The sequence below is a fragment of the Mus musculus genome, chromosome 6, assembly GCF_000001635.26.
Source record: "Mus musculus strain C57BL/6J chromosome 6, GRCm38.p6 C57BL/6J".
Taxonomy (NCBI): domain Eukaryota; kingdom Metazoa; phylum Chordata; class Mammalia; order Rodentia; family Muridae; genus Mus; species Mus musculus.
In genome coordinates, this window is record NC_000072.6 from 116,320,510 (window position 1) to 116,335,691 (window position 15,182).

A 15,182-nucleotide genomic window follows, 5' to 3' on the forward strand; every position below is an offset into this window, starting at 1 on the left:
TGGGTGTTTTGTTCCCAAATCTAAGGAGGGGCATAGTGTCCACACTTCAGTCTTCATTCTCCTTGAGTTTCATGTGTTTAGCAAATTATATCTTATATCTTGGGTATCCTAGGTTTGGGGCTAATATCCACTTATCAGTGAATACATATTGTGTGAGTTTCTTTGTGAATGTGTTACCTCACTCAGGATGATGCCCTCCAGGTCCATCCATTTGGCTAGGAATTTCATAAATTCATTCTTTTTAATAGCTGAGTAGTACTCCATTGTGTAGATGTACCACATTTTCTGTATCCATTCCTCTGTTGAGGGGCATCTAGGTTCTTTCCAGCTTCTGGCTATTATAAATAAGGCTGCTATGAACATAGTGGAGCATGTGTCCTTCTTACCTGTTGGGGCATCTTCTGGATATATGCCCAGGAGAGGTATTGCTGGATCCTCCGGTAGTACTATGTCCAGTTTTCTGAGGAACCGCCAGACTGATTTCCAGAGTGGTTGTACAAGCCTGCACTCCCACCAACAATGGAGGAGTGTTCCTCTTTCTCCACATCCTCGCCAGCATCTGCTGTCACCTGAATTTTTGATCTTAGCCATTCTGACTGGTGTGAGGTGGAATCTCAGGGTTGTTTTGATTTGCATTTCCCTGATGATTAAGGATGTTGAACATTTTTTCAAGTGCTTCTCTGCCATTCGGTATTCCTCAGGTGAGAATTCTTTGTTCAGTTCTGAGCCCCATTTTTTAATGGGGTTATTTGATTTTCTGAAGTCCACCTTCTTGAGTTCTTTATATATGTTGGATATTAGTCCCCTATCTGATTTAGGATAGGTAAAGATCCTTTCCCAATCTGTTGGTGGTCTTTTTGTCTTATTGACGGTGTCTTTTGCCTTGCAGAAACTTTGGAGTTTCATTAGGTCCCATTTGTCGATTCTCGATCTTACAGCACAAGCCATTGCTGTTCTGTTCAGGAATTTTTCCCCTGTGCCCATATCTTCAAGGCTTTTCCCCACTTTCTCCTCTATAAGTTTCAGTGTCTCTGGTTTTATGTGAAGTTCCTTGATCCACTTAGATTTGACCTTAGTACAAGGAGATAAGTATGGATCGATTCGCATTCTTCTACATGATAACAACCAGTTGTGCCAGCACCAATTGTTGAAAATGCTGTCTTTCTTCCACTGGATGGTTTTAGCTCCCTTGTCGAAGATCAAGTGACCATAGGTGTGTGGGTTCATTTCTGGATCTTCAATTCTATTCCATTGGTCTACTTGTCTGTCTCTATACCAGTACCATGCAGTTTTTATCACAATTGCTCTGTAGTAAAGCTTTAGGTCTGGCATGGTTGGATTTTCTTTAGTGATTCTAATTCAGTGTTCATATTTCACTTTTTTAAAAAATTATTTTATTTAACTGTTTGCATTTTTTATAGTTTTCATTCTGGCATTTATTCATATTCTTTTTAAGGTTTGGGGACATAGTCATAATTGCTGTTTTAAAGTCCTGCCTTAAGATTCATTTAAATTGCCAGGCGGTGGTGGTGCATGCCTTTAATCCCAGCACTTGGGAGGCAGAGGCAGGTGGATTTCTGAGTTCGAGGCCAGCCCGGTCTACAAAGTGAGTTCTAGGACAGCCAGGGCTACACAGAGAAACCTTGTCTCAAACAAACAAACAAACAAAAAAGATTCATTTAAATTGCTTTTTTATATTTTATGGCATAATATGAGTGTTGATCATTTGTCTTTGAAGATCTGGTAAAATTTTGCCTTTTATCCATTTGGCCCTGGGCTCTTTCATTTGGAAACTTTTAACTGCTTATATGTCATTGGTTGTTCTATGACTATTTAAATTGCTGCATCTTGATTACATTTTTGTAGAGCATATATAGAGAGAAATTTACCCATTTCTTTTATCTTTCATTTTAGTAAGCTATAGATTTTGAAGGTTGAATTTCTTCAATATCTTGTAATACTTGTCTTTCAATCTCTGGTTTTATAAATTTGATCCTTTTGATTATGTTGGCTAAAGGTTTGTCAATATTGTTAATCTTTTCAAATAACTATTTGTCACTTTTTGTTGTTGTTGTTTTTTTGAGACAGGGTTTCTCTGTGTAGCCCTGGCTGTCCTGGAACTCACTCTGTAGACCAGGCTGACCTCAAACTCAGAAATTCGCCTGCCTTTGCCTCCCAAGTGCTGGGATTAAAGGCGTGTGTCACCACGCCCGGCTCCAGTCACTTTTTGATTGTTCTTTTCATTTCTATTTCATTAATTTCAGCTCTGATTTTTCTTTTTTTTTTAACTTTTTATTGATCCTTTGTGAATTTCATATCATGCACCCCAACCCCACTCATTTCTCAGTTCTTGTATCTCAGTCTCTTTGTCCTTGCAACCTCCCCATCAAGAGAAAAGAAGATATGTGGTAGTTTGAATATGCTTGGCCCAAGGAGTGGCACTATTAGAAGGTGTGGCCTTGTTGGAATAGATATGGCCTTGGTAGAGGAAGTATGTCACTGTGGGGGGTGGGCTTTGAGAGACCTTCCTCCTAGCTTCTTGGAAGCCAGTCTTCTCCTGTTTGCCTTTGGAACAAGATATAGAACTCTCAGCTCCTCCAGTGCCATGCCTGCCTGGATGCTGCCATACTTCCTGCCTTGATGATAATGGACTGGGCCTCAGAACCTGTAAGCCAGCCCCAATTAAATGCTGTCCGTTATAAGAGTTGGCTTGTTCATGGTGTCTGTTCACAGCAGTAAAACCCTAAGACAAGATAGAATTTAAAAAAAAAATCTTGTCATGGGAGCTGTAGTGTGTCACAGTATAGCCCTTTGTCCAAACATCCTTACTTACTTGCAGTGAGTTCATTGCAGTGAGTCATTGGTCTAGTTCAAGGCCTCTGGCTTCTGCTACACTATCAATACTGGATCCTCATGGGGACCCCTCTCTGATATCCTGTTGTTGCCCTGTGTCATGGAGATCCTGCAGCTTTAGATCTGCAAGGCCAGCCCTTTCCCACACTCCAGCAGATCATATATAGGGTAAATGTTGTGGTGGCTCAACTCAAAACCCTGGATCTGGGCCTGGGAGGTAGCTAAGTTGATCAGCTTGCCAGCTCACCTGTGCCTACACCACCAGGGCAAGTTCTCCAGCACTGCCCTGGCTAGTTCACCCAGTGCTGCAGCTGTCAAAAGGCAGGCTCAGCTCTCCTTCTCTCATGTTCTAGGGGTGGCTTACCCATCCCTTTGTTAACATGGCCAACTTTACTGTGCTGTCCAGGCAAGGTGCAGGCTCAGCTCTCTCACTCTTATGATCTCAGCGTTAGCTCTCCTGCCAGCCTCAAGCAGCGAGGGCATAGGGGGTCTGTCTCTCTCTCTCTCTCTCTCTCTCTCTCTCTCTCTCTCTCCCATGCCACCTTCTAGGTTGTTTGTTTTAAAATTTAATACTTTTTTTGACTGGATGATCTATCTCCTCTACTCAGATGTCTTCAACATCTGATACTCTCTATATTTCACTTGGCCTAACCTATTGATAAGGCTTTCCTATGATTATTTTGTTTTATTTTCCAAGTTTTTTGTTTGGATTTTTATTTCAGCTTGACTTTTCTTCAGAGATGCTCTTTTTATTAAAGTCTATTTTCATGTTTTGAATTATCTTTATTATCTCAATCAGGTGTGTTTTCATAGTCTTCATTCTGATATTTATTTATAATCCTCTTGATGTCCTAACAAGGGAGGAGGATGCCATGAGGTTCCAGGGTGGCCTGATGGCTGGATGGCTGGCAGGAAGGTTTGACTGGGTGGGGCTAATATCTGGTGTCCAGGGCTACAGGAGAGTACACGATGCAAGCAGAGTGGGTGGCTGCGGTGTGGACAGACTCACTCATAGAGTATCAATTTTACTCTTTTGCAGTTGTTATAACCTTCATTTGTTGAAAAGACCATTGAATGGTCTTGGCAAACCTCTTGAAAATTATTTGACCATATATGAAGTAAAGCTGTCTTTCTGATCTATGCTTTTCTAGTCCATTGGTCTAAATGTTTGTGTGCATGACAGCAGGACTCTGTTGTGGTTACTATTATGTATCCTCTTTTTCTGTTAGAAGTGTTATTTCCCCTGACACACACTCAGATCCGTCCTGCCTGCACCATCAGCCTCTGTGGAGTTGGCTGCTGTCATCCCTGCCTACCTGCCTACGCTCCCAGCACCATTGTCCTTCCATCGCATGCTGCTCTTCTGATAGTGCTGCTGAGCTCATACCCAGCAGGGTTTTTTCTTTCACTAGCGCCCCCCCCCCCAACCCCCTTTTACTCTCTGCATGGTGCTGTGACCAAACTCAGGACCTTGTTTCTGCTAAGCACATGGTTTACCACCATATTATATCCCAGGTCTCTCTTTGTTAATTATGGAGCAGTACATTATTATAGATTGTTTTTTGTTTTTATTTGCTTTTTTCTTCTTGGCTAGGGTTTTGTTTATTTTGTGTTGGTGGGGATCAAAGTCAAGCTGTACCCCAACCCCTTTATTAGAAATCTGTTTCTTCTATACTGTTTGTGACAATCCTTTCTGTCCCCATATGACATTTTTTGGTGATCTAATTTGTGTTTAAGGCATTAAAAGCTGCCAACATCCCATGATTCCTCAAAGTAGAACCTATGACATCTGCTGCTGTTTCCTCTCAGAATAACAATGCTGTCATCCTGGGTACCTAGAAGGATCTGTGTATCTTTAAAGTAAATTATAAGTTCTTTCGCGTATTCTCTTCACCATCAGGCTTCCCTTAGAGATTTTACCCATTGTGTTAGTTCTAGCCATCAGCTTTAGACAGCTGGCTATCAATCTTGAATTTGTAACATTAATTTATCAGCCTTTGGATTCCTGTTGGGTGAGTGATTATTATTGTATTAGATCAAATATTAGCTAGGAAACATGAAAAGAGTTAGCTATTCCAAATACTTTTCATCCTGTTGGGAAAGGTAGCTCAGCACTGGAGTGTTACCTCACTGTGTTTGACACATGGATGAGAGTCTAGAGAAGGGTAGTCAGTGGATAAAGTCTTACAGGACAAGTAGCATTTTACTAGAAGAGGGAATTATGGATGCTGTTTTATCCAGGGGAATGCTTAAAGTGATAAATGTCCAGGAAATGACTCTGGAAAGTTAGCTTTCAATACCAATGAAAAGAATCCCAGAATGGCACATAGTAGTAATGGCTCCTAGCATGCAGTAGATGACTAATGCATACTTTGTCAATCAGTGACTAGAAGCATCTACAGAGACTTCTCACAGAAGATAACTGCCATTCTTGTTTTGTGCCTCTTATTTGTCACAACTGTGTTTTGTCTGAGAATATTCATAGAAGCACTTGAATGAAAAAGCTGAAAAATCCTGAGCTATGCATTCTGAAAGGAAAGGATGATCATGTGACTGTACTGAACCAAGTCAGTTAGGAAGGAATATACAATACTAAGCTGAGATTCAAAGCCAGTAGCTTAGTCAGCAAACTCCCATTTGTCGTTCTGCAATAGATTTCTATGTTCTTTATAAGAGCCTCTTCATCTATTTGGAGCTGGAGATTGAATATGGGGGTCATATGAAGGCTTAGCATGTGCTCTACCAATAAGCAATTCCCTCCCTATTTTTTTTAAGAAGTAGAGAATTTTTGTTTTTGTTTTTGTTTTTGTTTTTGTTTTCGTTTTTTTCGAGACAAGGTTTCTCTGTGTAGCCCTGGCTGACCTGGAACTCACTCTGTAGACCAGGTTGGCCTCAAACTCAGAAATCTGCCTGCCTCTGCCTCCCGAGTGCTGGGATTAAAGGCGTGCGCCACCACGCCCGGTTTAGAAGTAGAGATTTTATTAGCATAGTGGAATGGTTTTGTTATTTCTTTTTTCTTTTTTTTCACTGAGACTAATCTTTATTTCTGAATAAAGGCTGAATCTTTTTTTTTAATTAGGTATTTTCTTCATTTACATTTCCAATGCTATCCCAAAAGTCCCCCATACTCCCCCCCCTCCCCCCCCCACTCCCACTTCTTGGCCCTGGAGTTCTGGCATTTGAGGGGTCAGCTTTCATTAACTAGATCATAGGTCATTCAGTTGGCTGATAATTTTGTGTGTCTAGCTTTATGTAAAACCTAGGAGTGCCTTTTAGATAGGTAATAAAGCAGATTTATTTTGCTAGGCTTACAGCCACCCAGTCTGTGCTTTCAAAAAAGAAAAGGTAAAAATCCACCAATTGAAAATCCAAAATATGAACCCATAAAGAACTTTACAAAGCTTTAATTACAAAGCAGTATTAGCTCCCGATGTAGACTATGCACCTCGGACAGTGCCCTGCCCAGTCCTCCCTGCCCTGCCCTGCCCTGCCCAGGCCTTGTTCTTGTTCTTGCTGTTTTTCTAGTTTGGCCTTTGAATACTACCAAACATTTCTGTGCTCTCGGATTGCTCTGTTTAACAGCTATGAACAGCAGCTCTGAGACTCTCTGCTTAAAACTTAAAGTTTATTAACATTTGATGCATATTAAAACTATATAACTTGGCAATTAATGACATACTTCTTTCATTATATGCTCTTGTTTTTAAACCAAAATGTTAAATGTTACAATGGTATAGAATTTAGTAAATATATTTGGAAAGCTAGTACTATGGAATTAAGCTAAATATATCCACTCACTATTAATATTATATTTTAAATAATAATAACACATTCAAAAAGTTCGGAGACAGCCAAGCATGGTAGCACACATCTTTAATCCTAGCACTTGAGAAGCAGAAGCAGGCAGATCTCTAAGTTTGAGGCCAGCCTGGTCTACACAGTACTTTCCAAAACAGCCAGGACTATGTAGAGAAATCCTGTCTCAACAAACAAACAAACAAACAAAACAACAAAAAGAAAAGAAACTGTTCAGAGGCTTTCTAACATATGTAAATGGAATTTGCATTTAAAGCACTTAAAAACATTGCTTCAGTACTCGTTTAAAGAATTTTTTCTTTATTTTTGAGGTTTTTATGCTTGGATACAATGAAATACTACTATATCTATCCCCTCTTACCTCCAACTTCCCTCTCAACAGGGACTTCTCCCATGAAGAATGGGGCCAGGCCATCTTTGTCTTTTTTTGTCTTTGAGGAATAAGGGCAGGCATATGCCATGGTTGAAGTCAGTGAGTTGTGGAATTAGTTTTTTTCTTTCTACCACCTAGGTCTTAGTTATTGAAGTCAGGTTGCCTTTACATGCTAAGGCCTTTATTCTGTTATTTTAAAAGTAATCAAAGTTTTGAAAAAATAAATGGCTTGTTTATTTGTAGTGAAATTTACTCTCGGTTGTGTAAAAGATGAGTTTCATAATATTTCGGTGTGTCTTCATATTTACACACAGGATGATTATATTGCTTCAAGAGGGTTCCTCACATAGGATTTTCATAATTCTCCTTAATGTTTGCTGGGCTGTATTTAAGTCAATTACGCTTAGGTGTTATCACAATGGTATTGGTTTGTACAAAAAGTATAAAATTCTGTGTTAGAAATCAGGTTTTAGTTAATAGAAACATGATACACAAAAACATCTGCTGCCACTTCATTTCTTAAATTATTTTAGATATAAAATATTACAAATTAAATTTGTATAGATTGATACTAAGACAGGAATGTTATACTTAGCGGCTGTTCAAAAGTACAATTTTTATGTTTGTACTAATAAGGTGTTCTTTCTCTGAACAGGAGAAAGCATCCACCACCTTCCACCTGTGAAAGCCCCTCTTCAAACAAAGAAGAAAATAATGAAACATTGTTTTCTTTGTGGAAAGAAAACAGGACTGGCCACTAGCTTTGAATGCAGGCAGGTGGCCAGCTGGAGAAGCCGAGAGGCTCTCTCTGTGGGGACTCAGCATGGTATAAGACAGAATAAAACACGTTTAAACGGCTTTTTATAACATCCAGATGATGTTCTAATAGCAGCCCTCACATGAATTCCTAATTAGCCAGAGAGAGATGGATAACTCTTCAGTTTCCAAAAAGCCTACGTAGACACTACACAGTCACTGAACTAGGATATTTAGGCCACTTGACTTGTTTTAATAGTGCTTGGAAGAGCCCTCTCCTCCTTCTATAAACTGAACAAAACAACCCAATTGGTGTTTAGCTTGCTATATATTTTAACATTTGGTACAGTTATTTCAAAAAAATATGTATACACACACACACACACACACACACACATATAAAATTTCCTTTTGTAAGTATGTCTTTCATTAACATTGATATCTTCCATTTGTGTGAGGACAAAGATTGAAAAGAAGTATGGCCTGTATTCTGTTCACATAAAATAACTTATTTCGTTGCTGGTCATGTGTTTTAAGTTCTCTTACGGCATAGCTTTTTGTTGGTTTATAGGTTTTGTATGTTTGTTTTTTGTTTTGAGACAGAGTCTCGTGATTTGCCCTAGCTGGCCTGGATCTTGCTATGTACACTGGACTGGCCTTGAATTCACAAAGTTCTGCCTCTGCCTCCTGCTGGGATTAGACACAGACCATGCCCACCCAGCCTTAAATAGCTAATTTCTGTATCACCTAATTTTCCTTTCTAGACTTAATTTCTTAGAATTCAAATTTTCTAACACAAGAGACATGTTTACTAGCTTTTCTTCTTTTTTTTTTACTTCAATAAGATGTATAGCTGTCATTCATGAACAAGTAGTTCTTTGGGGGCTTTATACTGCTGCGTGAAGTGGGGGGGGGGGAACTGTTGGTACTGAAATTGCTAAGGAGATCCAGAGGGCTTTGTTGGTCCACTTTAAGTCAAGCTAAAGAGATGAGCCCTCCGTGGAAATGTGAGTATTCACATAAAGTTTCTTTGTGCTTTAGATGTGGAAACAACTTCTGTGCATCTCACCGTTATGCAGAAGCTCACGGCTGCACTTACGACTACAAAAGTGCAGGGAGGAGATACTTAGAGGAGGCCAACCCTGTGGTCAACGCACCAAAACTTCCCAAAATCTAATTCTTCTCTGCGCTTTACTGCTTTGCCTGAGGAATCGATTATATTTGACAGAGAAATATTGTTTAGACTGCATTATTTTTGTTCGACTCCAAAAGATTTGCCAAATAACAAGCGCACATAGTGTGCACTGTTGGAGACTGAAAATGCCTACTGTATTGATGTCTTTATTCTTTGGTGAATCAAAAGTTTTAAAAGTAGTTTTAAAAACTTTACACTATAATGATTTAGTTTTGTTATTGCATGTCTGTGTTAAGTATTTTACATTTGAGATTGGAATTATTAGACAAATCTTCCAAAGATGCACTTTAGGAAGTTGCTATTGGCCACATAACTAGGCTTCCATGTTGTACAGCAGTGAGTGGTTCCATATGGCTCTGTTCAAACTGAGCACATTTTGCCTTTTTTCTTTCTTTTCTTGGGGGGATGGGATAAATGGGATATTTTTTAAAGAATAAATCCCGCATGTGAAAGTTTATGAAGGTTACTAGCAGGTTCTTTTTAAAAGAACATTTGGTTTTTTTTAAACATGTGATTTTTAACACATATATTTCTTCCATATTCAGATTGGCATTCATATATGTATCCATTCTGTAGAACACATCATGTTAATATAGTATACATTTAAAAAAATACTACTTTTTAAATGGTAGTTTTAAAATAACAGTATCTTACTTGTTGCCATTGAAAAAAGAATCCAACTTTTCACTTTCAAAAATGGCTATATATATATTTTTTTAAAGTCTCACAAACTTGGTTTATTTTTCTTACATATTGAGTGCTTTTACAGGGGAAATTCAAATAAATATTCAACTTCACTATGACTTTATTTGATTATTTACAATACATTTTCTTTTATAAAGTACTTAAATAAATAACTGATTTATTATACTTGGGGGAAATGACTGGCAGTATAAAGGTATTATTTTAAGGTCTGAGGGCTTTGTTCTTAGGTAGAATGAATTTTCTATTCAGGACTTTGGAGGGCCATTGAAGCTAATGTTGAATGTGAGGCAACAGCTGTCAGGCGGCTAAGTTAGGGGCTGCACCCTTGTTTCCCACAGGGGCTCCCAAAGGCCATTTTAGTGTGTCATAGACCACTCACTCCACTGAGGGTTGCCTGGAGAACTCTTGATACTCCTCTCTCACGTCATAGAGGAGATTGAATGGTGAGGGACAGACCTGCCATCAGACCTATAGTAAAGGAGATTAGTTAAAGAGAACGGTAATAGAGGAAGGAGCCTTACAATTAAAGATGGAGGGTATGCTTTTGTTTGTTGGTTTGCTTTGTTTTTTGTTTTTTGAGATAGGCTCTCAAGACTGTAGCCAAGGCTGCCTTTGACTCACTGTGTAGCCCAGGCAAGCCTTTGAATTCGCAGCAGCCTTTAAGCCTCAGTCTCTCTTGTGCTAGGATTATAGGCTGGAGTTAACACTCTGCTGAAGACATGCTTTGTATGTGTGGCACATGAGTGCATTTGAAGGATACATGAGGCCAGAGCAGGATGTCAAGTGAGCTGCACCAACAGGTCATTCTTCAGTGGCAGGGTCCTCAGTGAGACAGGTAGGAGATGAGAAGGTGGGGACACTGGTGTTTGGAGATCTTATGCTTAGCAAGCTTAACAAGTACAGCATCTTAAATTCTATTTCCACAGCAGAGTAGGACAGAGTTAACAGAAACTATCGAATAATGGAATGAAGTTAGCATGAAGTGAGTCCAGCAATGTTGTACAAAAGGGAACACAGGCTTCCTCAAGTTCATCACAACAGAGCACGTAGTGGCCTTAGGACTGATTACTCCAGCCTCTTTAGGGGAAAAAGCCAAGTTTCTAGGGACCAAATCCTTTAACTCCTCTGAGGCCCTGGCCCCAGCACCAGCCCAGCCCTTGCCAAGTCTACTTTTGGGCAAAGACACAGCAGTAGGTTCCCTTTGTCTTTTCACTGGTGCCTCTGAGAAAGCCTTAGACCTGCCCATCCCTGAACAGTTAGGTATCTATCATTCTCCACCATATTGACTTGAAACAGGTTTTTGCCATGTTGGCTGCCATGCTGGCTAACCAGCTCCCGGGACCTGCCTGTCCCTGCTTGTGGTCACCCTGTCAATGTTGTCATTATGGCACTTGGAGCCATGCCCAGCCACTGAGCATTTGCCCATGCTTGCTTGCAGTGTAAGCGCTCAATCACTGAAGTGTCTCCCTAGCCCTGAAAGGCATGCTTTTAGAGGAATAAGTAAAGGGTAATGACATATCTGTGAGAAATTATGTCTTTTCTCTCCTTTTTTTTTTCCCCCTGAGACAGGGTTTCTCTGTGTAGCTAGCCCTGGCTGTTCTGGAACTCACTTTGTAGACCAGGCTGGCCTTGAACTCAGAAATCCACCTGCCTCTGCCTCCCGAGTGCTGGGATTAAAGGCATGTGCCACCACAGCCGGCTCATGTCTTTCCTCTCCTACCAAGTAATAAATATGGTTTAGAAATATATTTTTAAAAATGCCAGGAGGAGGTAGCTCACACCTCTAATCCCAGACTCACAGGCAGATCTCTGAGTTTAAGGCCAGCCTGGTCTACAGAAAAATACTGTCTTGAAAAAAAAAGCAACAAAAAACAAAAACAAAAAAACCAAACCAAACAAAACAAAAACAAAAAAAATTTCATATGCACAGGCACTGAAAAATGAACCAAAGCATATTTATTATATAAATATGAATATGTAGTTAGATTGGATATATGTTTTGCATACTTTTAGCTCATAATTATTAGTAGGAATAAGTCTTAAGTCTTAAGTTCTATGAATGATTTTGGTCAAAGTTGCATCAAGTTTTGCCTGATACTGGGGATGAGACCATAGCCTAAGCAAGCACCCTGCCACCAAGCCACACCCCAGCCCACAGGTGAGTTACTTTGTAGTTTTTGAGTCATTTAGAAATGAAACACTTTGGTTTTTTGTTTGTTTGTTTGTTTGTTTTCTGAGACAGGCTTTCTCTGTAGCCCTGGCTGTCCTAGAACTCACTCTGTAGACCAGAAATGAAACACTTAAAATTTTTTTATCATTATTGCAAGGGATCTCAGAGCCTTCAGATCTGTCTTCCTTTCAGTGATGAGGAGTGTGCCCTGGGTAACAGCCTTGAATACAGGGGCTGCCTGCCACATTGCACAACCTGTGTAACATAAAATGATTTTAAATCTCAGTGCATTTCATACCCAGCTTTTGATTTGTAAAAGCAATACATATTTGGTTACACAGCACTGAACGTGTGTATTCTTAACTTTCTGTTGTTGTTTTCAGGCGGGTTCTTACTCTGTAGCTCAGGGTGGCCTGAAACTCAGTGTAACCTTGGCTGGCATCAGACTTACAATGGATCTCCTCCCTTAACTTGGCAGTATTTTAAACTTTCAACTATGTAAAATATTTCACGTCACTTTGGGGGCCTAGGGACGTAGCTCAGTTGGTAGAGAGCTTACCTAGCATACAAAGCCACAGGACTGGGTGTGGGGCTGCACACCTGACATCTCCTGTGATCCCACATTTGGATTGGAATCCATGGAGAAGCAGAGGCTGGACGGTCAGAAGTTTCCAGCATCCTTGGCTTACATAGTCAGAGGCCAACTTTGCTCAAAGATTCTGAATATGAACAGTAACAACAACAAAACAAAAACAAAACCCAGAATTTTTTTAGTGCAATTTAGTCAGACATTGGAAAAAATGTTTATATGCTTGATATTAGTACTTCTGAAGTGATTTAATTGTAAAATCGAGACAGGAATTTTCTCTTAGCTATAAAATAGTCTTAACCCATCATGATAAATCGGATTTTGTATCTTGAAGTACTTTTTAAAGTGTGGCTTCTGTACACTGCTAAACATGAGATGGTTTTAGGATGTTTATGGATGGATATATACTTTAAAATAATTGATTTCAAAATAAAAGTACAAACTATTCTAAATTTAAGAAGTGAAATAAGCTGATTTAGAATTTTAAAAAGCTGAGTGAAAATATCTTAATGACTAAGGAGATGAAGGTGCCTTAGCTTCCCTTTGATGCTGTTAAATGTTTTCAATTTCTACTGAAAGTAATATATATTTAAAAATCTATATATTCATATAAATATCACACACACACACACACACATATATATATATATATATATATATATATATATATATATATATGTTAGTTTTTCAAGACAGGGTTTCTCTGTATAGCCCTGGCTGTCCTGGAACTCACTCTGTAGACCAGGCTGGCCCTGAACTCAGAAATCTGCCTGCCTCTGCCTCCCAAGTGCTGGGATTAAAGGCGTGTGCCACCACTGCCCGGCAAAAGCTATATTTAAAAAAAAAAATTAGAAAAGTCAAATTTTCATCAAAGACCTGATTTTTTTCTGTTAACCTCTTTTTCTGGCAGTCACCATCAATATATATAATAACCATCAACATATGTAGGTAGTCTGACATTTTGTGTACTGTCACTGGTGAAGACTGTGAGATGACACATTAGCTCTGTACCCCCACTGTTTTTCAGCCTAGTGGTCTTCTCAGGTTGTCAGAATAAAATACCACAGACTAGGCAGCTTGAGTGGCAATTGTGTCAGGACAGTTCCCGGCACCCGGAAGTGCTATGTGTAGGTCTAACAGGGTCCATTTGTGGAGGTTTCTAGCTTGCATATAGGCTGTGTTCTTGTTATAGCCTCACATATCATTCATGTGTATGCACAAAATTGAGGTAAAGTCACACAGGAAGGAACCAGGAATGAGAACTCTGCTGTATTTCTTCTAATGAAGATACTAGACTAGAAGCGTAGGCCCCTGCTCTGACCTAACTTAATCACAATTATGTCCTTATACTTAAGGAAAGCACATTGGGGCTTAAGGCATCAATGTGAATTTTGGTCAGAGGTATGAATTCATTCCACAATATTCCACTATTGTCCCCACAAATTCATATTGTTATGTGCAAATGTAAATGGAAAATTATTTTTTGCCCCACAGCCCCACAGCCCCACAGCCCCACAGTCCCACACTCTCAATTTGTTTCATGAGACCTGATAGATAGTCCATTCTATCTTAAATGCCATCTATAGCAGGTGTAGGTAAGACTGAGTCTGATTCAACCTGAAGCAAAATCTCTTCACCAGCTGGAAACCTGTGAAATCAAAAAATGTTATGCTTCCACAATCCAACAATGGTCATAACATAACTGCTGCAGAAGGGAAAAGCAGTGAGGGATGAGAGTTCCTAAAGTGAGTCCCAAGCCTAGCAAGGCAAATCTATTAGACCTTACTGTGCAAGAGATACCCTTTGTATTCATCCCATATACAGTCACCAAACCCAGACAGGAGCCTGATATAGCTCTCCTGAGAGGCTTTGCCAGTGCCTGACAAGTACAGTGGCCTATGCTTGCAGCCAATCATTGGACTGAGCACAGGGTCCCTAATGGAGGAGTTAGAGAAAGGACTGAAGAACCTGAAGGGATTTGCAACCCCATAGGAAGAACAACAAAATCAACCAACCAGACCATCCCCCAGAGCTCCCAGGGACTAAACCACCAACCAAAGAGTACACATGAGGGGACCCATGGCTTCATATCTTCCTAGTCTTCCTGATTTCCCTCTGAACCTTAAGTGCCTCAGAAGGTGGAGGCTCCATCTGTTAAAGTTTCTTTAGACTTACTACGGATGTTGAGCATATCTACTAACATCAAAAGAGTCTTAGCCTGTCTGGACTAAGGGGATGTCTTTTCTATTCCTGCACAAACATCATGACCAAGAAGCAAGTTGTGGAGGAAAGGGTTTATTCAGCTTACACTTCCATACTGCTGTTCATCACCAAGGAAGTCTGGACTGGAACTCAAGCAGGTCAGGAAGCAGGAGCAAAGCCCACGGAGGAATGTTACTGGCTTGCTCAGTGTGTTTTCCTGTAGAATCCAGAACAGCCCAGGAATGGCACCACTCACAATGGGCCCTCCTACCCTTGATCACTAATTGAGAAAATGCCTTACAGCTGGATCTCATGGACACATTTCCACAAGGGAGGCTCCTTTTTCTGTGATAACTCCAGCTTGTTGACACACAAACCTAGCCGGTACAGGGGATATGATCTTGCTTGGAGACTTAAGGAAATCTAGAAGACAGATGTCAATACTTAAGACATCAAATCACATAAACAATAACAGATATAGTCAATTGTCATGATTAAGATTAGCACTTAAAATGGCAAGGCC

General features: G+C 39.9%; 1 protein-coding gene across 16 annotated transcripts in view; it reads left to right on the forward strand.

The window, feature by feature from the left end:
* The window catches only part of Zfand4 (zinc finger, AN1-type domain 4), a 69,830-nt gene extending 56,916 nt beyond the window's left edge, over nt 1-12,914 (forward strand). For 13 of the 16 annotated variants that reach the window (XM_006506506.4, XM_006506510.4, XM_006506508.4 and 10 more), the window contains 2 exons: nt 7,698-7,815; nt 8,840-12,914. In XM_006506506.4, the coding sequence (XP_006506569.1) occupies nt 7,698-7,815; nt 8,840-8,975 (254 nt within the window). In that variant the 3' untranslated portion in view covers nt 8,976-12,914. The remainder of the gene's footprint in view (nt 1-7,697; nt 7,816-8,839) is intronic. The other 3 variants (NM_001309446.1, NM_001290338.1, NM_001290339.1) reach the window with 1 other exon arrangement.
* Nucleotides 12,915-15,182: the final 2,268 nt, after the last annotated feature.